The following is a 24,961-nucleotide window of genomic DNA, read 5'->3' as shown; positions in this document are numbered from 1 at the left end:
GCCACCCCTGCTGCACTCTCCACTCCCTGCCACGAATGAGGAGTGTGCTATCAAGAGGAACACCAGGCTGGGCATGGTGGGCACGCCTGGAATCCCAGGACTTGGGAGGCTGGGACAGGAGGACCGCAGATTCGCACCCAGCCTCAGCAAGTAGTGAGGCTCTCATCAACCTAGTGAGACTCTGTTTCAAAATAAAAATTAAAAAAAAAAAAACAGAGTTGGGGGGTATAGCTTGGAAGTATAATACCTCTAGGCCTAATTCGTAGTGTCGCATACAAAAACATAATACACAGACGTAGCACTGTGTGTGTGTGTGTGTGTGTGTGTGTGTGTGCGTGCGTGCGTGTGTATGCACGCGTGCACGTGTATGACACTGGGGGTTGAACCCAGAGGTATTCTACCTCTGAGCTAAACTCCCACGCTGATTTCATTTATTTGGAAACAGGTCTCACTAAGTTGCAGAGGGCCTCACTAAGTTGTCGAGGCTGGCTTTGAAACTGTGATCCTCCTGTCTCAGCCTCCCAAGTATTGGGATTATAAGTGTGTGCCACCACGCTCAGTTTGGGTGCACACTTTTAATCCCAGTACTCGGGAGGCTGAGACAGGAAGGTCAGAGGTTTGTGGCCAGCCTCGGCTACTTAGTGAGTCAGCAGGCCCAATGATGTCTTTTCTAGCTTTATTCTCCTACAGTGCAGGATCTGGTCCAGGACCAGCTTGGCGCTTGGCCTCTTGTCTCCTTGGGTCTGGAGCGTGGCCTTTCCTTTTTCCTTACCTCCAGTGACGTGGGGGTGTTGAAGAGCAGTCCCTTTCCATTTCAGTGGTGTACTCCTCACTTGTGGCCTGGGTGTTTCCCTGTGATTGGATCCGATGGTGCGCTCTGCGCCCGACCTCTCCAAAATGCTGCCGTGTCCTTCAGGCGGCCTGGCTGGAGGCACTGATGGTTCTCTGCTCTCACCGGTGCCAGCATATGGACTGTGCCCTGGTCCTTGCACCCATCCTTTCAGCTGATAAGCCTCTGTGCAGAGACCCTTCGTGGTCACGGCCATCTCCCTCAGGAGTCCTCTTGCTTTAACATCGCCTGAGGAACCCTGCCTGGACTAGCCCTTACCTCAGGACTCCAGGAGGCCCACCCAAGAAAGTCTCTGTTGTAAGGGACAAGTAGCAGATCGGCTTAGACTCATCTGAACTGGTACCAGGGATGGAAGAGATGGAAACCAGAACAAAACTCCACCTCCTCAGGAGGATGCCACATCCCGTCCATCGCACGTGGGCAGGATGCAGAGCTGCTTTGGGCTGTGCTCCTGGAGGTCAAGAGCAGCCTGGGCGTCAGAGCAAGACCCCTCTCCAATGAGTACTAATGCTGGACTGCATATGCAGTAGCACTGGGCCTGTGAGGAGGGCAGTTCCGGGCGGATGAGAGTCCAGGAGGCACAGTCTCAAGGTGGGCTTGTGCTGTGCACTGAAGCACAGGTGAGCAGACAGGACGGATGCGGCCCAGGGAGGGTAGCACGAGAGGGGTGGCCTGGGGCACGAGCCAGCCATCCTCACGCTGGGCTCTGCTCCCATCGCGCCTGCCGCCTCCACTCCGCCACCGACCGTGGCTAGGTGCTCAAACCAGAGCAGGAGGTCTCACTGTCCCACAGCTGACGGGCCGGACCAGAGGTGGGCATGGCAGAGGAGGCCTTGTCTGTCCTGGGATTTCTTCCTTATGTTCTTATGTTTGTTTTGTTTTTGTGGTACCAGGGATAGAACCCAGTGGCATTCTACCTCTGAGCTACACCTCTAGCCCTACTTTATTCTTTTTTTATTTGGAAACAGGGTCTGAGTTGCAGAGGGCCTCACTAAGCAGCTGCGATCCTCCTGTCTCTGCCTCCCAGGTACTTGGATTACAAGTGTGCGCCACCGCACCGGGCTCTCTGTCTTTTGGTGCAGGATGGTGGTTAAGGCCCTGAGACATGGTCATTTTATTTTGACCACAAGGGAAAACGGAAAGCAGTCCGCGGCTGAAACCCTTGTGCGTCTCGCAACTGCTTCCTGCCTTGGCCATGGAGGACAGGTGCTCCTCTTGCCTCTCTGGTAGCCACGACCTTAGGGCTTTGCCGGGTGCATAGCAGTGTGCATAGCCGGGGCTGTGAGGATGTCCTTGTGTTGCTTTTTGCTGATGTTTTGCTTTACTGTTGCTTTTTGCTGATGTTTTTAGGACACAATTTAGTAAAGTAGCTTTGAGAACTATGGTAAAAAAAAAATCCTCAGGTATTTTAGTTTGAGTAGAAATTCAAGTGACTGTGTTTGGCATCCTTTTGGGAGCTAGGATACTTCGGTCCGCCTTTAACCTGGTGTCTTGGCTTCAGGGTGTCTTTTTTTCTTCGTGCATGTGTATTATGCGTACTGGAGATTAAACTCAGGGTCATTTTACCTCTGGGCCATACCTCCAGCCCTATTTTTTGTCTTTTTACTTTAAAACAGGATCTGAGTTGCAGAGGGTTTAATTATATTACTGAGGTTAGCTTTGAACCTTTTATCCTCCTGTCTCAGCCTCCCAAATACTAGAATTACAAATACTGCAACAACATTTCTTAAGTCAGGAACTTTTGTCTTTTTTTTTTTTTTTTTTTTTTTCTGGTCTGGGGATGGAACCCAGGGGCATTTGACCTCCGAGCTACACCCCCTGCCCTATTTTTTATTCTTTATTTTGAAACAGGGTCTCACTAAGTAGCTGAGGCTGTCCGCGAACTGGGCTGTTTGCAAACTGTGATCCTCCGGTCTCAGCCTCCTGAATGCTGAGATTACAAGCATGCACCACCACGCCCGGCTTTTTTTTTTTTTTTTTTTTCTTTTTTCAATACTGGGTATTGAACCCAGCGGCAGTCTAACTCTGAGCTACACCCCCTAGACCTGTTTTTTATTCTTTTTTAGGGGGGAGAGGGTACAGGGAATGGAACCCAAGACCACTGTACTTCCAAGCTACACCCCCAGCCCTATTTCTTTAGTCTTTTTTATTTTTATTTTTAATTTTTTATTTATTATTATTTTGTGTGTGTGTGTGGTACTGGGGTTCCTGGAAACCCTTCTACCTCCAGGCTACACTCCCAGACCTATTTTATATTTTTATTTGGAAACAGGGTCTCTTAAGCCAGCAAGGCTGGCTTCGAACCTGCATGATCCTCCTGTCTCCGCCTCCCAAGTACGGGGATTACAAGTGTGCACCGCCACACCTGGCTAGTCTTTTCTTTTTGAAACAGGGTCTCACTGAGTTGCAAGGACCTTGCTAAGTAGCTGAGGCTGTCTGCGAACCACTATCCTCCAGTCTTTACCTTCTGCCTGCTGGGATTACAGGCGTGCACCACCACACCTAGCTTTTATTTATTTTGAAGCAGGGGCTCACTAATTTGTGGAGGGCCTCACTGAGTAGCTGAGGCTGGCCACAAACCTGCGATCCTTTTGTCTCTGCCTCCTAGTACTAGGATTATAGGTATAAACTACCACTCTCAGGAAGTTCCCCTTTTTAAAAATTTGTTTTATGCTTTTAATCAAGCATAAAGCATTCAAGTCTCACTTCAAAACCATGTTGAGCTCATAAAAGGACTCCTATACTGAATTAATATTTTGTGAGTCGGGGAGTATGGTGCATGCCTATAATCCCAGTACTTTGGGAGGCTGAAACAGGAGGATTGCAGGTTCAGGACCAGCCTCAACAAGTAGTGAGACTCTCAGTAGCTCAAGGACAGGATGTCTCTGGGCTCAATCCCCTGTCTGTCTCTCTCTCTCTCCTTCTTCTCCCCCCTCCTCTCTCTCTCACACACACACACACACACACACACACACACACACACACACACCTTTGTGGTAGAGAGGTTCTTTGAGACTTGAGTAAACATCCCATACCTCACCCCAGGTACCTCTTATCTAGATCACTGTGCCAGCTGCCCTCTGACTCTTCCTCCTGCTGAGAGAAAGGGAACCAGGGAATCAGATTTGAGCCTCATCTATTGCTCTCAGCATTTTTTTTTTTTTTTTCGAGTTTGGGGATGGAACCCAGGGGTATTCAACCTCTGAGCTACACCTCCTGCCCTATTTTTATTCTATTTATTCTATTTATTCTATTTATTCTATTTATTTATTTATTTATTTTTATTTTTATTTTGCGGGTCTGAGGATGTAACACAGGGGTATTCGACCTCTGAGCTACACCTCCTGCCCTATTCTATTTATTTATTTATTTATTTTTATTTATTTATTTTTTTTTTTTTTGCGGGTCTGAGGATGTAACGCAGGGGCATTCGACCTCTGAGCTACATCCCCTGCCCTATTTTTATTCTATTTATTCTATTTATTTATTTATTTATTTTTATTTATTTTTTTTTTTTTGCGGGTCTGAGGATGTAACACAGGGGCATTCGACCTCTGAGCTACATCCCCTGCCCTATTTTTTTTTTTTTTTTATTCTTTATTTTGAAACCGGGTCTCACTGAGTTGCAGAGGGCCTCACTAAGTAGCTGAGGTTGTCCGCGAACCACAATCCTCCGGTCTCAGCTTCCCGAATGCTGGGATTACAAGTGTGCGCCACCATGCCCAGCTTTATTCTTTATTTTGAAGCAGGGTCTCACTGAGTTGCGGAGCGCCTCACTAAGTAGCTGAGGTTGTCCGCGAACCACAATCCTCCGGTCTCAGCCTCCCGAATGCTGGGATTACAAGTGTGCGCCACCATGCCCGGCTTTATTCTTTATTTTGAAACAGGGTCTCACTGAGTTGCAGAGGGCCTCACTAAGTAGCTGAGGCTGACCGCGAACCGCGATCCTCCGGTCTCAGCCTCCCGAGTGCTGGATTGCAGGCGTGCACCACCGCGCCCCGCTTTCTCAGCATTGTGTTGACCTTCATGGTGCCCACGTTTGACCCAAGGGAGTCTCTTAAAACTGGCCTTGTGCCGTTTGCCATGTCTCCTGCCTTCCTGACCACTTGTTTCCTTCTTATGCAGACACTCCAGGCTCAGCTTGCACCCTACCTGCTCCCCCTAGTATTAGCCTATCTCCAAGGAGCCTCCATTTGTGTAGAGTGGCCTCCAGAAGCCAAGGCCCGGGCAGTAAGTGTGCCAGTGCTTTTCAGAGTGTGTCCACTCCCAAGCACTCTTAGAGGTGTGAATCTGCACACAGAGCTACATTTTCAGCTTCTGTCCATCTGCACACATGGAAAACAGGAGCTCCTTGTTAGTTCCTGTTCTAGAGAGGCACTCAGGGCTGATTCCAGCCTTCTTCCACTCTGTTGGAGAGAGGCCTGACTCTGATCCCACCCCTGCGTGGCACCACCACTTTCCCATCCTGACCTTCCCCATGCATGGTCGACTTCAAAACATGTCATGTGAGCTGGGCATGGTGACACACCCTTGTAATCTCAGTACCTGGGAGGTTGAGACAGGGGAATCCAGGTTCAAGGCCAGCCTCAGCTACTTAGTGAGGCCCTTTGCAACTCAGTGAGACCCTGTTTCAAAATAAAGAATAAAATATAGGGCTGGGATTGTAGCTCAGAGCAGAATGCCCCCTGGTTCCATCCCCAGTACCACACATACACAAAAGATGTTATGGTAATATTGATATTAAAAAAACATAATAAAGCCTATCAAATCTATCAAATACTAATATCTTTGGTGTGGACATTTTAATTCAGCTGTTCCAGATAAAGTGATAACATATCAAACAGGTTGTTGTGTTATCTGTCAAGATGTAACTTAAGTGTCCTGGCGTGATATAGTACGTGCAAGTTATTCCAATAAAGAGCGGCTGAGACAGGAGGATTGCAGGTTCAAGGCCCACTTCAGCAACATAGCAATCTCTCAGAAACTTAGTGAGAACCTGTTTCAAAATAAAAAATAATAATAATAAAATAGGTCTCAGTCAGTAGCTCAAACGTAGAATGCCTCTGGGTTCAAACCCAGTACCAAATCAGGTGTGGTGGCTCATGCTTATAATCCCAGTACTTGGAAGGTTAAGACAGGAGGATTGCAGGTTTGCAGCCAGCCTCAGCTACTTAGTGAGGCACTCTGCAACTTATCAAGACCCTGTTTCAAAAATAAAGAATAGACGCCAGCCGGGGCCCAGGTCGTGGGACTCTGGGCCCTGGGCCGAACTGCGCGTAACACGCGAGACCCCTGGAGAAACGGGGCCCAGTAAGACGCTGGGTTCCGGGCGGGGGTCGCGCGGGGCACGCCAGCTGGGGCCCGGGTCGCGAGACTCTGGGCCCCGGGCCAGAACATGCGTAGCATGCCAGACCCCTGGAGAAACCGGGCCCAGTACCCTGGGACCCGGGCGGGGGTCAGGCGGGGCACGCCAGCCAGGGCCCGGGTCGCGAGACTCTGGGCCCCGGGCCGAACCGCGCGTAACACGCCAGACCCCTGGAGAAACCGGGCTCAGTACCCTGGGTTCCGGGCAGGGGTTGCGCGGAGCACGCCAGCTGGGGCCCGGGTCGCAGGACCCTGGGCCCCAGGCGGAGTAGTGCAGATCACTCTGGACCCATGGGGAAACCGACAGGGTTACAGTGCTACTGAGTGAGTGCCTGATCCCACTACCTCCTCAAACCACATATACTGTCTTCTCTTATTTAAAAAAAAAAAAAAAAAGAACAGAAAAAGAAAAATATTGGAGAGGAGGTAAGAAGGCCGTTATGGATGCCAGGACACTGGAGATGCAGACAAAACTTATCTAAATGCACTGGAACTTATGGAAAAATTCCCCGTGAAGGAGGACTGCTATTTCTCTATATTGTTAAGAATCTCGGACATCACCTGTAAGGAGAGAGTTTAGCGGAGACCAAGGAGAAAGGCGGTGTTGAAAGAGGTCTCCGCGATGGTGGTGGAGACTTGTATTCAGGAGAAGCAAAAACCGGATCCTACCGACCTTATTTTTTTGGAGAAATTACACCAAATGTCGAATGCTACCATCACGCATGCTTAGGAACACTGGACAACATTCAGAGTGGAAAAAGAGCCTGGGAAGGATTTGAAATGGTGGAGGCAGTGGCAATGGCAGTGGCCAGTACTCAGGGGAGGCAGACATCTGATACATTACACCTGGAACCTTTGAAATAATAACCACAGAGACAGTGATCGGAACCTGCTGAGGGGTTAGGCGGGCGCTGGGGCCAGTGACTGACATCGGAGCTTGCTGTGAGGCAAGGCCACTACTAAGGCCTCCGTGGCCGGGATTGGAGCCTGCCGAGGGGTTAGGCCAGTACTGGGGCCAGCGAGGCCAGCATCGGAGCCTGCCGTGAGGCAAGGCCGGTACTGGGGCCTCCGAGGCCAGGATAAGAGCCTGCTGAGGGGTTAGGCCAGTGCTTGGGTCAGCGAGGCCGGCATCGGAGCGTGCCGTGAGGCAAGGCCGATGCTGGGGCCTCCGAGGACGGGATAAGAGCCTGCTGAAGGGTTAGGCCGGTGCTTGGGTCAGCGAGGCCGGCATCGGAGCCTGCCATGAGGCAAGGCTGGTGCTGGGGCCTCCGAGGCCGGTATAAGAGCCTGCCGAGGGGTTAGGCTGGTGCTGGGGCCAGCGAGGCCGGCATCGGAGCCTGCCGTGAGGCAAGGCCGGTGCTGGGGCCAGCGAGGCCAGCATCGGAGCCTGCCTTGAGGCAAGGCCAGTACTGGGGCCTCCGAGGCCGGTATAAGAGCCTGCCGAGGGGTTAGGCTGGTGCTGGGGCCAGAGGCCAGCATCGGAGCCTGCCGTGAGGCAAGGCTGGTGCTGGGGCCTCCGAGGCCGGGATCAGAGCCTGCCTTGAGGCAAGGCCGGTACTGGGGCCTCCGAGGCCGGGATAAGAGCCTGCCGAGGGGTTAGACCGGTGCTGGGGCCAGCGAGGCCAGCACCGGAGCCTGCCTTGAGGCAAGGCCAGTACTGGGGCCTCCGAGGCCAGGATAAGAGCCTGCCGAGGGGTTAGGCTGGTGCTGGGGCCAGCGAGGCCGGCATCGGAGCCTGCCATGAGGCAGGGCCAGTGCTGGGGCCTCCGAGGCCGGGATAAGAGCCTGCCGAGGGGTTAGGCCGGTGCTGGGGCCAGCGAGGCCGGCATCGGAGCCTGCCATGAGGCAGGGCCGGTGCTGGGGCCTCCGAGGCCGGGATAAAAGCCTGCTGAGGGGTTAGGCCGGTGCTGGGGCCAGCAAGGCCGGCACCGGAGCCTGCTGTGAGGCAAAGCCGGTGCTGGGGCCTCAGAGGCCGGGATCAGAGCCTGCCTTGAGGCAAGGCCAGTACTGGGGCCTCCGAGGCCGGGATAAGAGCCTGCCGAGGGGTTAGGCCGGTGCTGGGGTCAGCGAGGCCGGCATTGGAGCCTGCCGTGAGACAAGGCCGGTACTGGGGCCTCCGAGGCCAGGATAAGAGCCTGCCGAGGGGTTAGGCTGGTGCTGGGGCCAGCGAGGCCGGCATCGGAGCCTGCCATGAGGCAGGGCCGGTGCTGGGGCCTCCGAGGCCAGGATAAGAGCCTGCCGAGGGGTTAGGCCGGTGCTGGGGCCAGCAAGGCCGGCACCGGAGCCTGCCGTGAGGCGAGGCCAGTGCTGGGGCCTCCTAGGCCGGGAGCAAAACCTGCTGAGGGGTTAGGCCGGTGCTGGGGCCTCCAAGGCCGGGATTGGAATCCTGCCAAGGGGTTAGGCCGGTGCAGGGGCCAATGGCCAGCATCGGAGCCTGCCGTGAGGCAAGGCCACTCCTGCGGCCTCCAAGGCCGGGACTGAAGCCAGCTGAGGGGTTAGGCCGGTGTAGGGGCCAGCGAGACCAGAACCGGGGCCTCCCATGAGGCAAGGCCGCTGCTTGAGCCAGCGAGGTCTGGATCAGTCCACTGAGTAGCCAGGCCACTACTGGGGCCGTCAAGAGTGCAACGCAGCATGCACAGAGAAATATCGCAGAAAATATAAATCAGACGCTTCTCTTAATCAACAATAACTAGGAGGAAAGGGGCTACAGGAAGAGGTTGAGCTATAGAAAGGGCCCTATAGTGAAGCAACTAATGTGACCATTCAGAGGGTATGTAATAGTGGAGGATGGAGCCTCTTTAAAACGCAGGAGGTACATAAACAAATGTATCAAAGTTAATCACCAAAGAAGCTGGGATGGAGGGAGGGGAGGGAATGGGATGGGGGCTGGAGGAGGGCTAATTGAATGATGTGTGCTTGTATATCCTCTCAAGTCTTGTACTCCAATGTGATTGGTATATGACTACAATGCACCAATTTAAAAAATAAATAAATTAATTAATTAATAATAAAAAAATAAAATAAATAAAATAAAGACCAGCCAGGCGTGTTAGTGCACACTTGTAATCCCAGCATTCTGGAGGCTGAGATGGGAGGATCTGGGTTTGCAGCCAGCCTCAGCTACTTAGTGGAGCCCTTTGCAATTCATTGAGACCCTGTTTCAAAATAAAGAATAAAATATACGACTGGAGGTGTAGCTTGGGGTAAAAAATACCCCTGGGTTCCATCCCCAGTCCCACAAAAAAAAAAAAAAAAAAAAAAAGAATAAAACAGGGCTGGGGGTGTATTGGAGATAGAATTCTCCTGACTCAATCCCCAGTACCACAAAAAATAAAAAGATGTAACTTAAGTGGTCTCTACTTAATGAGAAAGGGAAGTATGTATTTAGATCACAAATATACTACCACACATCTGTCTCTTGTATTTCAGGGCACCACCAAAATCAATACTTTCAACTGGTCCAAGGTCCGTAAACTAAGCTTCAAGAGGAAAAGGTTTCTTATCAAACTCCACCCAGAGGTACATGTAAGTATTATTATGAATATTTTTAATGATAAGGAAATTTATTCATTTAGAGTATTGAAAGATTTTGAAGACTACTTTATAAATCACGTCAGTGCCATCCACAGGAATTTTAAGGGCAGGATCTGGAAGGGCATATGGGCAGTCTGCTTAGCAGGCCACACGCTCATCTCCTAGGCTTTTAAGATCATGTCTTCAGTCCCGTGTGTGTGTGTGTGTCTGTCTGTCTGTCTCTCTCTCTCTCTCTCTCTCTCTGTCTCTCTCTCTCTCTCTCTCTCTCTCTCTCTCTCTCACACACACACACACACACACACACACACACACACACACACCACCATGTCCAATGTGCATGGAAAATTGCCATAATTGCAGGTGAGAAGAGAGTGATCACAAAGGTGCACTTCAGGATGTTGACAGTTGTGGGAAGGTGTAAGACTTAAGTGTTCAACTTGGGCATGGTGGCTGTAATCCCAGTGTTTGGGAGACTGAGACAGGAGGATTGCAGGTTCAGTGCCAACCTCAGCAGTTTAGCAAGGCATTCATCAACTTAACTAAAAAATAAAATAGGATGGAGAGTGTAGCTTGGAGATAGGATGCCCTTGGGTTCCATCCCCAGTGGGGCAAACAAAAAGAAACTTCATTGTTCTGCAGCCTTTACAGTTATATGTGTGGTTTTCTTCTCTTAAGTAAGTGAAAGCAGAAGTCTTTCTAGGAGAAAAGCTTTCTGAGTTTCATTTTAGAGTTTGATGTGTGGTCTGCTTCTTGGACTTCCTCTTGTCTAGTGCTCTGTTTCCGTGTCCTCTCTTTGAACCTTTGTATTTTGTTTCTAGGGACCCTACCAGGACACATTAGAATTCTTACTGGGCAGCAGAGATGAGTGTAAGAGCTTCTGGAAGATTTGTGTGGAGTACCACACCTTTTTTAGACTTTTGGACCAGCCTAAACCAAAGGCAAAAGCCGTCTTATTCAGTCGGGGCTCCTCCTTCAGATACAGGTAGGGTCACACCTCAGCTGTGGGAATGGTTGACCCCTGTTTGAGAAAGAAACTGTGGGTCGGGCAGAGAATTGCATGCATGGGTAGTTCCTGTGAAAGACAGAGACTGAGCTGGGTGTGTTGACGCACACCTGTAGTCCAGTGCCTACGAGGCTGGGACAGGAGGATCTAGGTTCCAGGGCAGCCTTAGCCACTGAGGGACACTCTATTCCAAACGGAAAAATAAAAAGGCTAGGGTAAGCCAGGCATGGTGGCACATGCCTATAATCCCAGTACCTGGGAGGCTAAAACAGGAGGATTGTAGGTTGAGGATAGCCTCAGCAAGTAGCAAAATCCTCCTCAACCTAGCGAGATCTGTTTTCTAATCAATAAAATCAGACTGGAGGAATAGCTCAAAGGTAGAATATCCCAGTAGCACAGTAACACACATAAACACACATGCACGTGTGGTGGCTGGGGGTATAGCTCAGTTGTAGTATGTCCCTGGATTCAATCCCCAGCTAAAAAGAAAAAGAAAAACACAGTAACTAATGAGCTATCAGATAAGCCTATCAGAAGCTGTCTTACTGAAATGTTGAGGAGCTTGCTGAATTGCTGAGGCTGGCCTTGGACCTGTAGTCTTCCTGCCTCAGCATCAAGTACCGGGATTACAGGCTTGTGCTGCCACACCCAGCCTGTTTTGTTTTGTTTTTTTAAGCCTGAACCTTTAGCCAGGCATGGTGGTGCATGCTTGTAATCCCAGCGCACTTGCAAAGCTGAGACAGGAGGATCACATAGGTTCAAAGCCAACCTCAGCTACTTAGGCTCTCAGCAACTTAAATGAGACCCTGTTTCCAAATAAAGTTTGAAAATAGGTCTGGGAGTATAGCCCAGAAAAGCCCCTGCTGGGCTTGGTGGCACACACTTGTAATCCCAGCTACTTAGTGAGGCTCTCAGCAATTTAGTGATAACCCTGTTTCTAAATAAAGTATAAAATAGTTCTGAGAGTATAGCCCAGAGGCAGAAAAGCACCTGGGTTCCATCCCAGTACCATCAAAAACAAAAACAAAAAAAGCCCCTGGGTTTTATCCCTCAGTACCAAAAAAAAAAAAAAAAAAAAAAAACCGAACTTTTAAAAATAGAACTAGCTGGACATGGTGGCACAAGCTTGTAATCCCAGCATTCAGGAGGCTAAGACCTGAATCCCAGGTCATGGACAGCCTCAGCTACTTTTTTTTTTTTTTTTTTTTTTTTTTTTTTGGTGTGTGTGTAGGGGGGTACTGGGATTCCTGGAAACTCTTCTACCTCCAGGCTACACTCCCAGTCACCTATTTTTTATATTTTTATTTGGAAACAGAGTGTCTGAAGCCAGCAAGGCTGGCTTCGAACCTGCACAATCCTCTGGTTTCCGCCTCCCAAGCGCAGGGATTACAAGCATGGGCCACCACACCCGGCCAGCCTCAGCTACTTAGTGAGGCCCTCTGCAAATTAGTGAGACCGTTTCAAAATAAAGAATAAGAAATAGGGCCCTTGGGTTCCATCCTCAGGCCTGCAAATAAATAAATAAATAAAAATAGACAAAACTAAGCCTGGCATGGTGGCGTACTCTGGTAATTACAGCATTTGGGAGGCTGAGACAGTGGACAGCCTCAGCTACTTTGCAACTCAGTGAGACTCTGTTTCAAAATAAAGACTAAAAAATAGGGCTGGGTGTGTAGCTTGGAGGTAGAATGCCCCTGGGTTTCACCCCCAGTACTACAAAAAAATAAAGAAATAAAAGTAAGGCTGGGGGTATAGCTCAGAAGTAGAATTCTCTGGGGTTCCATCCTTAGTACCTTAAAAAAGTAGCCAGGCATTGTGGTCATACCTATAATCCCAGTGCTTCTCAGACTGGAGGAGCACAGGTTCACAGCCAGCCTCAGCAATCTATTGAGGCCCTCAACAACTTGGTGAGACCTGTTTCAAAATAAAGAATAAAACAGGGCTGAGGGTATAGCTCAGAGGTAGAATGCTCTAGGGTTCAATCCCCAGTAAAACACACACACACACACACACACATACTTTCAAAGTAAAAATAAACACCTGAACCTTTATTCACAGTGGAAGAACTCAGAAACAACTAGTAGATTACATCAAAGATGGTGGCATGAAGAGAATTCCATATGAAAGGTAAGCTCTGTGGTCTTGATGAGATTAAAGCGTGTGGGGTGTGTGTGTGTGTGTGTGTGTGTGTGTGTGTGTGTGTGTGTGTGTGTGTTTTAAGTTGCTGAGCCTTGCTGCAAACCTAGGATCCTCCTCTCTCAGCCTCCCAAGTACTGGGATTACAAACATGTACCACCACACCCATCTTAAAGCATGGTTTTGTTTTGTTTTGTTTTTTGTGGTACTGGGGATGGAACCCAGGGACATTCTACCTCTGAGCTACATCCTCAGCCCTATTTTTTATTCTTTATTTTGAAACAGGATCTCTCCAAGTTGCAAAGGGCCTCACTAAGTAGTTGAGACTGTCCACGAACTGCCATACTCCTGTCTCAGTCTTGCAAATGCTGGGATTACAAGCATGTGCTCCCATGCCTGGCTAAAGCATGTGATTTTGTTTTGTTTTGGTGCTGGGGATTAAACCCAGGGGCATTCTACCTCCAAGCTATGTCCCAGCCTGATTTTTTATTCTTTATTTTGAAACAAGGTCTCATTAAGTTGCAGAGGGCCCCACTAAGTAGCTGAGGCTGTTCCCCGGATCTTCCTGTTTCAGCCTCCCAAGTAACGGGATTGCAAGCATGCACCACCACACCTATATTAGCATGTGATTTTAAAATTAATATTTTAGGCCGGGCGTGGTAGCTCACACTTGTAATCCCAGCATTCTGAAGGCTGAGACTGGAGGATCGCAGTTCATGGACAGCCTCAGCTACTACTTAGTGAGGCCCTTTGCAACTCAGTGAGACCCTGTTTCCAAAAAAAGAATAAAAAATAGGGCTGGGGTGTCACTTGGAGGTCGAATGCTCCCAGGTTCCATTCCATCCCAGTACCGCTAAATAAATAAATAAATAATATTTTTAACATTTTAATCTTTACATAAATAAAAATATTTTTAAATACATAAGCATAGCCCAGCGTGGTGGCGCATGCTTGTAATCCCCGCGCTTGGGAGGCAGAGACAGGAGGATGGTGCAGGTTTGAAGCCAGCCTCGCTGGCTTAAGAGACCCTGTTTCCAAATAAAATATAAAATAGGTCTGGGAGTGTAGCCCGAAGGTAGAAAGGTTCTATCCCCAGTACCACCCCCCAAAAAAAAAAGTATAAACTGTATTTGGTGGCATGTGCTTGAAATCCCAGTAGTTGGGAGGCTGAGGCAGGAGAACCATAGCTTCAAGGCCATCATTTGGTAGCTTAATGAGACCATGTTTCAAAAGAAAAAAAGAAAAGGACAGGGAGTGTAGCTGAGAGGTATGGTGCCCCTGGTTTCAATCCCCGGTGCCAAAAAGGAAAAAAAGAAAACATAAATATGCATTTCAGTTCTTGATTTCTGCTCAGTTTTTAAATAAAATGGATTTGTAACATCTTCATGTGGCATTGCACACATACAGACATTACCTTTTAGTTGTAATCTGCAGCTTAGCTGGTATGTAATGATGTTCCATAACGTGGTGGACTTCATTTGAACATCCACCCAGAATGTCTTCATTATGTGGGGTGTGTAGTTCTGCCTCTGGGCTCTTTTGACTTTTTTTTTTTTTTTTTTTTTTTTTTTTTGCGGGTCTGGGGATAGAAGCCAGGAGCATTCACCTCCGAGCTACATCCCCTACCCTATTTTTTTATTCTTTATTTTGAAACAGGGTTTCACTAAATTGCTGAGAGCCTCACTAAGTAGCTGAGGCTGTCTGTGAACCGTGATCCTCCTGTCTCAGCCTCCCGAGTGCTGGGATTACAAACTGCGCCACACGCCCGGCTATCTTTTGACTTCTTACATCCTGTCATCCTGCCCGTTTCTGGTGTGACGTCCTGTCTCAGCTGCATTCTTACCTGAGCTCTCCTTCACTGGACACAGCACACACTACTGCTGTAGAAACACTCATGGGTGGGAGGGATTTGACCACTCACACCTCCTTCTGTGTTTTGCAGACGGCACAGCAAGACGCGGACATCTATCCGTGCTCTGACTGCAGACCTGCCAAAACAGGTTAGTCTTTTTTTGGCTGAAACCTAGGTAATAGAAGTTACCTGTACTCTTCTGAAAATTCATCTGGCAATATTGCAATGAGAATCTCAAAATTATTCCCGTGACTTTATGCATCAGTTCTGGGACTGTCTTCAGAAAAGAGTCCTCAGTGAAGCAAAAGCTGAGTGCGAGCTCAGCATCACAGTATTATTGATAAGCTAGTGGGGAAGCTGGGCATGGCAGCACATACCTGGAATCCAGCACTTGGAAGATTGAGACAAGAGGATCACAGATTGAGACCAGCCTCAGCAATTTAGCAAGACCCTCAGATATTTAGCAGGATCCTATTTTAAAATTAAAAAAATGAAAGCCGGGCGTGGTGGCGCACGCTTGTAATTCCCACGCTTGGGAGGCTGAGACAGGAGGCTCGCACAGGTTCGAAGCCAGCCTCAGCTGGCTTAAGAGACCCTGATTCCAAATAAAATATTTAAAAAATAGGTCTGGGACTGTAGCCCAGAGGTAGAAGGCCCCTGGATTTTATCCCCAGTACCACCAAAAAAATAAATAAAAAGATCCAGAATAAAAAATAAAAATAAAAAAAATGAAGCCAGGTGTGGTGGTGCACACTTGTAATCCCAGCACTTGAGAGGCAGAGACAGGAGGATCACGCAGGTTCGAAGCCAGCCTCAGCTGTTTATTGAGGCTCTCAGCAAGTTAGTGAGACCCTGTTTCCAAATAAAATATAAAATAGGTCTGGAAGTATATAGCCCAGAGGTAGAAAGCTCCTGGGTTCCACCCCCAGTACCACAAAAAATAATTAATTAATTAATTAATTAAGTGAAAGGGATGGTAGACACAAATGTTGAATGCTCCAGTACCAAAAAATAAAAAAGCCACAGAAGATATTGAACGTGGTTGAACGATGATGAAAAGGAGGTGGCATGAGAGCTGCTGGAAAAGAGAACTAATCTTGTAGACTATGACTTGCTATTTTGTGTCTAAAAACTAAATTTGGGGCTTCTACCATGGCTTTAAGTTATATTCCATGTTGTAATAAACATGCCTGAGCTGGGTGTGGTAGCACATACCTGTAATCTCATTACTGGGGAGGCTGAGACAGGAGGATCCAAGATATGCCAGCCAGCCTTAGCAACTGAGCAAGACCCTCTGCAGCCAGGCGTGGTGGGCACCCTCGTCATCCCAGCACTGGGGAGGCTGAGACCGGAGGATCACGGCTCGCGGACAGCCTCAGCTACTTAATGAGGCCCTCTGCAACTTAGTGAGACCCTTTTTCAAAATAAAGAATAAAAAAATAGGGCAGGGGGTGTATCTCAGAGGTAGAATGCCCTAAGTTCCATCCCCAGATCTGCAAAAAATAAAAAATAAAAAAGACCTCTGCAACTTAATAAGATCCTATTTCAAAATTAAAGAAAAGAAAATAGGAGTCAGGTGTGGTGGTGCACACTTGTAATCCCAGCACCTGAGAGGCTGAGATAGGAGGATCACAGGTTCATGGCCAACTACTTAAGGAAGCTACTTAGTGAAGCCCTCTGCAACTTAGTGAGACCCTGTTTCAAAATAAAGAATAAAACATAGGGTTGAGGGTATAGTTCAGAGGTAGAATGCTCCTGAATTCCATCCCAGTACCATAAAAATAAATAAACAAAACTAAAGATAGTGTTTGGGGAATAGCCTGGAAATAGAATGCCTCTGGGTTCAATCTCCAATACCACACACACACACAGAATAAGTTTGGGAGTGAAACTCAGAGGTAGAATGCCCCTGGGTTCAATCACCACAGCCACCAAACACACATACAGACACTCAAAATATATGTATTAGTCAGTGTTCACTAGAAAACAACCATTAGGCAGGCTGTGTGTACATAGGCTTTTCCTAGAGGATTCATGAGATTGGCTTAACAGTCAGAAAGAAGCTGGCGGGCCCCACATGGCCATCTGCAATCCAGGAAGCCGGAGGAATGTAGCAAGGCAGTCCAAGAAGCTGGAGCCTCAGAACCAGGAGACCAGCGATGCAGCCCCAGCCCAGGGCGCTGGACGGGCCCCCGGAGTGTAGCTGGCAAGTCCACACTGGAAGAGTGAAGTCCGTGGGGTGTGGCAGCAGCAGGAGACAGCGCACTCGAGAAGTCCCCTGGCCTCTGCGTGGCTCCTCTGCCTTCCTCCATGTTACATCTATGCCCCAGCCTCGTGGCTGCACCCCACATGCAGAGTAGCTCTCCTCTGCAGTGGGCTCTCACATGCCAGGTGTCTCTGTGGGTGCCAGGCCTTTTCTAGACATCGGCCAGCCCAGTCAGGTTGACGTCCAGATTAGCTTGACAGCTGCCCATATCCTGCACAGGAAGTCGTTGGGTTCTGTCTGGGTGTGTGTCAGTGCCCAACCCTCTTACTGACATGCACGTAGTAAGGGTTGTTCCATGGCATGACTGCATCTGTGACCACACACACAGGGAGTGGCACTTGCAAATAGAAACGCGGCCTCAGTGCCTCGTGTCCCTCAGTGTGAGCTCGTGACGGAGCCCCGCTGCTTCACCGCCTCTGGCGTCTCCTCATCCTGGGGCCACTCCAGTACTCCCAGAATGCCCCTGGGCTCCTGCGCTGCCAATGTGGGGAGGCGCATCCCGAGCAGTGACCTTCAGCCTTGCGTTTCACGTGTCAGCTGGGACACGTGTCCACCTGGTGGACTCGGGCCCCTCTCCTGGCGTTGGCCTGTGGTAGAGGGCACTCACCGCGGAGTGTGGGGCAGCTCACTCCCTGTCCAGGTGCCTTTCTCCCCTCAGTGAAACTGTGAACACCCAACACATCTGCCAGCAGCCTCGGCGTGACAAGGGCTGCCACAGAGACACGGGTGCACATTGGTCGGTTTTCTATGACAGAGGTTCTCTTTACTGTGGATGTTTTTTTCCATAGAGAAAAAAAATGGAATTGTAAGGATTGTAAACAGATGTCCTGGATCTGCTTACAGTGTTGTCTGCATTTCCAGTCTTCTGTTCAGAAAGAAAAAGTCTCACCAGTCGCCCTTTATAGGGAAACGGGCAGCTGTCCCAGTTGGACCCATGAGCTCCGCAACTCCTAATTTTATATGTTCCCCTTTTGTTCTTACTTTTGACCTGCAGAGCCTCTCATTCACCGAAGGCTTGAGGACTTCTGCCTTCCTGTCGCCAGCAGACACCTCCTTTTGCCCATCCCCTTCCTTCCCATCGGCCCCTTCCGGTCTTCCCGATTCCCAGGACCACCGAGGCTTCCCTGCGGATCCCCAGGGCCCCTGCATCCAGCGTGCGGCCACGGAGAGGAGCGGTGTGGCAGCCGAAGGCCCCAGCCCGCAGTCGGCCTGGCCCCCGGGGCCTCCCCAGCTCCAGCCTGGACCAGGTGTCGGGTTCTGTGGTGGTGTGAGCAGCCGTGGTTCTGTCTGTCCTGCAGGCCGGCTCTTCAGTGCCATAGACCTAGATGCAGGGAGGGCCGGCGGGGGATTCAGAGCTGCTGGGAGAAAGGAGAGTGGCGGGGACGAGTTTCCTGCAGGCTCGTTCCCGTCCAGTGGGGAGTACCAGTGTGGCCGGCAGTGCTGTGGGCGAGGCCCTGTTTTCACATTGATAAACGCACAGCTGCAGGTGTCTGAAGAGTTCATAGATGATGACCCCGCAGACATCTCTTTCTTTGCTGGAGGCTCTGAGGCGTTTTCTTTCCCACACAGCTCCTTAGTCCCTCAGCCCCCTGCCCCGCCCACCACACCTCCTCCCTTGTGTGGTCCGGATGTTTTCCAGCACCCAGAGTCGGCCCGGTCCAGCCCAGACAGGTTCTCCACCGAAGCAGTAGACATGAGTGTGGAAGAGGGCTTCGAATCTGGGGAAGGCAGTGACCTCAGCTGCGACACGCACCCCCCAGACTCGGCGGGGCTGCTCCAGGTGAAGGCGTGCGCCTGCCTGCCGCACCCCGCTGACACCAGCTCCCTTGGTGGCCTGCCGCTGCACATAGCCGTCTCAGCCAGTCAGTCTGAGGCCAGTTCTATGGTCAACTTCCCAGCCTGCTCAGTCCGCTCTGAGTCCAGCTCAGCCTTCCAGTTCTCCGACATCATCGACCAGTTAGAACAGCTCAGCTACCCGCCTACGACGGCCGAGGACTCCAGCAGCACAGATACGAGTTCATGGGACTCTGAGACCGAGACCCCTCTGGACGTGAGCCTTTTCTTCAGCAACCCTTTTACACAGACCCGTGGAGAAAGCGTCCCTTTCAATTCGCAAAACAATTTAAACACTCCAGGGGAACAGATAGATAAAAACCCATCTTGACCAGTCCAGACTCCTTTCCTGGGAGACCCACTTCCCCCATGGCATGGGTAGAGCTCAGAATTATTGGGTTTAGACATAGCAACTGAGTTTATGCTACATAATCTGTTTTGTTTTTCTAATTCCTGATTTATTATACTTTTTATGTCAAAGAATGGAAACTCCCATTCGAAATGTTAAAAGCTAAGATCAGCCAGGCACAGTGGTACATGCCTATAATCCCAGTCCTTGGAATGCTGAGATAGGGGGATTGTAGGTTTGAGGCGAGCCTCAGCAATTACAGAGACCCTGTTTCAAAGTAAAAAATAAAGTTTGGTGAGAAGCTAAGACAGGAGGGTCGCAGGTTCAAGGACAGCTTCAGCCAGTAGTGATACTCTCATCAACCTAGTAAAACTGTTTCAAAATAAAGAACAAAAGCCGGGCGTGGTGGCGCACGCTTGTAATCCCCCATGCTTGGGAGGCAGACACAGGAGGATCGCGCTGGTTAGAGACCCTGTTTCCAAATAAAATATAAAATAGGTCTGGGAGTGTAGCCCGGCGGTAGAAGGGCTTCCAGGAACCCCAGTACCACCAAAAAAAAAAAAAAAAAGAACAAAAATTAGGGTTGGGGGTATAGCTCAGAGGTAGAATGTCCCTGGGTTCAGTCCCCCTAGTACTACAAAATAAAGCTGGGTGTGGTAACACACCTGTAATTCTAGTACCTGAGAGATTGAGACAGGAGGATCACAGGTTTGAGGACAGCCTTGGAAACATAGGCTCTCAGGAACCTATCGAGACATTATAACAAAAAATTGGCCTAGGAGTGTAGCTCAGAAGTAGAATGTGCCTGGATTCAATCCCAGTACCACACACAAAAAAAAGCTAAGCATCCAGTTTAAAATAGATAAGCAGAGCCGGGCGTGGTGGCGCACACTTGGAATCCCAGCATTTGGGAGGCTGAGACCGGAGGATCGCGGTTCGCAGACAGCCTCCACTATTTAGTGAGGCCCTCTGCAACTCAGTCAGACCTGGTTTCAAAAAATAGGGCAGGGGGTGTGGCTCAGAGGTCGAGTGTCCCTGGGTTTCATCCCCAGACCTGGGGGGAAAAAATAGATAAGCATGCAATCATTCCTCCTAGAGTCTGATGAATCAGCTTCTGTAATATTGGGATTTGGGCATGTGCTTTGACTCAAAAACAGGTGCTGTCAGCCGGGCGTGGTGGTGCACGCTTGTAATCCCAGTATTTGGAAGGCTGAGACAAGAGGATCACGGTTTGCGGACAGCCTCAGCTACTTAGGCCCTTTGCAACTGAGTGAGACCTTGTTTCAAAATCAAGATTAAAAACTAGGGCTGGGTGTGTAGCTTGGAGGTTGAAGCCCCTGGGTTCTATTCCCAGTACTGCCAAAAAAAATTTTAAAGACCGGTGCTGTACATTTTGAATGTTAGCTCTGATTCACGTTGCTCTTTAATCGACTGTATACATTACACCCACTGATGCTGCTTTCAAGACGAGCCATGTCGCCAGTAGTCATTTGGGGTGGGGACCCCATCGGACTGTCCAGCCAGTGGCCTGTGCAAGTCATGCTGACGAGACTGACACTGAGGCAGTGCTGCGTCTGGATAGTGGGCGCAGAGGCATTGGTTTAGATGCACTTCGTGAGTGTGAGCTGTTTCTTCTGTTCATCTGAGTCGGGGCATAACAGATGATGTGCTTGCAGCAAAGTAGAAGCCGAGCCCGAGGGGCTGAGAGCTGGCGCAAGCGAGTGCGGGGGGGCGTCTGGCTGGACTGATAGGGCACGTTTGCAGTTCAGTGGTGCGAGCGTGGGGAACACGCTGGGGGGTAGCTCCGTGGTCGATGTGTGAGGCCTGCGTTGATCCCCAGCAACACCCAAAACCACATGGAGGTGCCCCGCAGAATGCGCAAGGGCTTTCCCTAGGAGTGACGTTTCCATTCTGTCAGGTAGCTCGTAACACATGACGGTAGCCGTCTCCGCTAGGTGCTGTTGTGGAAATCATGCTGGCCAAGACAGGAGGGGTCAGTGAGCGGGACCCCAGTCTAAACCACTGGCTCTCTGGGCGTGGCGGCTTGCTCCCGTCACCCCAGCACCTGGTAGGCTGAGACAGGAGCTTGCAAGTTTGAAGGCAGCCTCAGCCACGTAGCAAAACATAAAGTAAAATCAAGCTGGGGGTGTAGCTAAGAGTTAGGACCCCCACCCCGGGTTCAATCCCCAGTACCACAAAAACAAAAACTAGGAAGAAGAAGGTTGTGTTGCTGGGCATGTGGCGCAGCTTGTGATCCCAGCATCAGGGAGGCTGAGACAGAAGGATCATAGTTCTTGGATAGCCTCAGCTACTTAGGCCCTTTGCAACTTAGTGAGACCTTGTTTCAAATAAAGAATAAAAAATAGGGCTGGAGGCACAGCTTGGAGGTAGAATGCCCCTGGGTTCCATCCCCAGCACCACTGAAAAAAAAGAAAGGCTGTGGCAGATGCTTGTGGCTTGGCTCAGCTGTCAGGAGAAAACATGGCCACGTGTCCCAATGCTGGGGCAGCTTTGTCTGGCCATTAGGTGTTTCAGGTCCACAGTTTAGGTCGTGGTTTTTATTTTGTTTATTTTTGTTTTTGTTTTTACTGGTGGTAGCTGTCCTTTCTGATTCCATCTAGTGGTACAGTACCACATTTAAAGTTGCATTTTCTTTCCAAACGTCCTGTGGAAACTTTAGACATTCATGTCTACTTACTAGCGAGCTGTACCTAGAGAGCTGGATGGATTTACCATGTTTGCGCAGAGATGCCTTGCTGGAGCCTCTAAGCTGTCAGAGCATCTTTGGATACCAGCAGGGGTGTCATGGCTAAATCCACTTATGCATCTGTTAAACCCACACCAGCGGGGTCGCATGTTGCTGTGTGTGGCTGGTGCTTGCAGTGCGCTTGGTTACTGTTGGCTCTGTCCCTTCACCGTCTACGCCTGTCTTCTTGGCACTGCCGCTGCAGCGTGCAGCTTTCTGTGTTGGCTATCAAGCTGTCAGTGACAGAAGAGCTGATAGTGGACTTAGTGTGCTTGGCATACTATTCACAACAGGACTATTTGGGACAATGTGTTTTCTCTCAGTGTGTCACTCTAAACTTTAAGCTTGGGTCTGTATAGTGGAGAAGTGATGGCTGGTGGAGGCGCCGCCCCCACCCTGCCCCATCATCACTTATTGACTAAAGAATGGGCCGTTGATGCTGCATAGTGACAGGAGGGAGCCACCTCGTATCTGGGCAGCAGGTCACATTTGGATGGGCTCTGTTGCCCAGGGGCGAAGCCAGCGCCGTGGGGAGCCAAGACGGCCCCCACGGCAGATTTTAGCTAGACTTCCTATAAAATAGGTTTTCTTTTTGTTTTCTGTTAATGAAACAGCTTTTTAGAGATAATTTTGAATTAGGAAGTTTTTCAAAGTATATAAAAGGAGAGAAGGAAGAGTAACCAAGCCCTGCTGCCCTCGCTGAGCACTGCGCTCGCAGCCAGGTGGTTCCATCTCTCCCGCTCCTGAGTTCTGTTGCTTCGGTGTTTAAAGAAGACCCCTGGCTGGCTGGGAGTAGTGCTCTGGTAGGACACTCACCTTGAATGCAGAAGGCCCTGGGTTCCACCCCAGCCCCACAGAAAGAAAGGAGACAGACCCCTGCCATGTCCGTGACTTTCCTCAGAATTCCTCTTACATAACCCTGCATGTAATCTTACAAAACTAGTAGTTCCTGGGTATCTAACAACAAGAACATACTTAAGTCATCCAGTTGTAGCCAGATGAGGTGGCGCATGCCCGTAGTCCCCGGCCTTGGAAGGCTAAGACAGGAAGATCACAATTTTGAGGCCAACTTCAGCAATACTAGTAGTGAGACCCTCGGCAGTTTAGCAAGACTCTATTTCAAAATAAAATGGGCTGCGGTATAGCTCAGACATAGAATGCCCTGGGTTCAACCCCTGTACCAAAAGCAATAATAAAATTACCCAGTTGTCTTTAAAGTGCCATTTAATTTATTTTTTTATTTTTTTATTTTTTTTGGCGGTACTGGGGATGGAACCTAGTGGCATTCACCCCCAGCCCTATTTTTTATTATTCATTTTGAAGCATGGTCTCACTAAATTGCAGGGGGCTTCACTAAGTAGCTGAGGAGGCTGTCCTATAACCTGGACCCTCCTGTCTCAGCCTCCCAGATGCTAGGATTACAGGTGTGTGCCACCACGCCCAGCTGCCATTTAACATTGGATCTGTTCAAGTCAAGATCCAGACACGATCTGCTCACTTCACCTGTTACACCCATTACGTTTCACTTAGAAGAGCACCCTCCTTCCCAGCGGTGCCTTGTGGAGAAGTCAGGGCAGGGTCCCACCATGGCGCCCAGCCTGGAGGCTTAACATGGTGCTCCACTGGCCAGGACAGAGCCGCCAGCCCTTGGGGTCAGGGTCGCCACTGGGCACTCACACCTGCTGCACAGGCTCCAGGATGAACCCGCATTCCAGACATTCTGCAGACGCACTGGCCTGGCACAGCCTGGAGAAGCGGCGTAGCGCCGGTGCTGCAGGGTGCCCGTGACCTGGAAGTGCCATGGCTTCTCCTGCAAGGTGGGGCTTTCTGCTTTCACTCCTGTGCCGCCTTCTGAGTGCCCACTCACCTCCTGCTCTGACCCTTCTGAATGTCGTGGTGCTCACCCCGAGGGAGAAGGTGAGTGCGGGCAGGCACGGGCTGAGCACTCAAGGATGCCACGTGGCACAGCACAGCTTTCTCCTACTGACATGGAGTATGGCATTGCTCCGTTTTGCCTCCAAAAGAGGTGTGCGGTGGTTGAATATTAGGATAGCCGTGTGGCCCGACACCACTAAATCCTGAGCAGCACTGGGCCTCCTGTGTGGGTGGCTGCAGCTGGAGTGCCGGGGCTGGAGCCAGGGGGCTGCTTGAGCAGCCACACTTCCCACCTGGGGCAGCTCCCAAGAGCGCATGGGTAAGCGCGGCCAGTGTCTGGCATAGTCAGGCGAGAGCCTGCCGCCTCGGGCATGGTGTCTGCTGGAGTGGACTGACGTCTCCCCGGGAGGAGCACGCACAGTCAGTGTGTCCATGCAGACAGGCACCAGTGGCCAGCGTGTCCGTGAGAGGGATGGCCGCAGCCGGTGAGTCCACGCAGACACGTGACTGCAGCCCAGGTGTGGTGCAGGGGGCACGGGGCCCAGCGGCAGTGCCCCGCAGGGCAGACCAGCAGCTGGCTGTGCCCACAGAGTCCTCCACTGACAGCACGTTCTGCTTTAGGGAGAATATTTTTATTAGTCGCCAAGTCTATTTTTGTACTTCAGTTTCCAAAGTCCAGTGTTTTATATAAGCCAATATCTAAATATTTCAAATCTAATGTCAGTATAATTATCTGTTAACAAAATTGATTACACTAAAAACATATAATGGTGCATACTGTGCAGTCTTTTAAATTATTAGGTACTAATATGTGCCCTTGTATATTACAGAGGAATTCTCTACATCGTGCATTAGGTTAGGATTTCCTGTTTCAGTTAATACCTGTTTTTTTAGTTAGTGCTAATGACCAAAAAGAGTTTACTATGAAAATCCTTTAAACCTGCCAGTTAAGTCCTTCCCATTCCTGTCATTCTGTAAGGTGAGTAGTCCTAACTGCTTGGCCTCCGGTGCACTTTGCTCTTCGGGGCACGCTCCCCTGCCCTGCTTCTCTGAGCCGTGGCTGTGGCCGCACTCGCAGGCAAGAGCACGTCTTAACTGCTGTGCCAAGTGCCGTTTGGTGCCAAGACACACTGCGTGTCTTCAAGGTATGCGG

The 24,961-nt window shown here is 50.0% G+C and overlaps 1 protein-coding gene across 1 annotated transcript in view; it reads left to right on the top strand.

Annotated features, from left to right (window-relative positions):
- FARP2 (FERM, ARH/RhoGEF and pleckstrin domain protein 2) overlaps positions 1–24,961 on the top strand; it is a gene marked incomplete at both ends in the record, with an annotated part of 117,693 nt that overhangs the window by 51,670 nt on the left and 41,062 nt on the right. Inside the window, 8 exons of the mRNA XM_080720054.1 lie at positions 9,644–9,739; positions 10,567–10,730; positions 12,810–12,878; positions 14,830–14,887; positions 18,000–19,055; positions 23,730–23,850; positions 24,049–24,127; positions 24,247–24,326. Coding sequence (XP_080576180.1) covers positions 9,644–9,739; positions 10,567–10,730; positions 12,810–12,878; positions 14,830–14,887; positions 18,000–19,055; positions 23,730–23,850; positions 24,049–24,127; positions 24,247–24,326 — 1,723 coding nt within the window. The remainder of the gene's footprint in view (positions 1–9,643; positions 9,740–10,566; positions 10,731–12,809; positions 12,879–14,829; positions 14,888–17,999; positions 19,056–23,729; positions 23,851–24,048; positions 24,128–24,246; positions 24,327–24,961) is intronic.

This window comes from Muscardinus avellanarius (genome assembly GCF_963383645.1).
Source record: "Muscardinus avellanarius genome assembly, chromosome: 2".
NCBI classification, from domain to species: domain Eukaryota; kingdom Metazoa; phylum Chordata; class Mammalia; order Rodentia; family Gliridae; genus Muscardinus; species Muscardinus avellanarius.
Note: the sequence above shows the minus strand (reverse complement) of the source record. Positions and strands in the feature narration are given on the sequence as shown.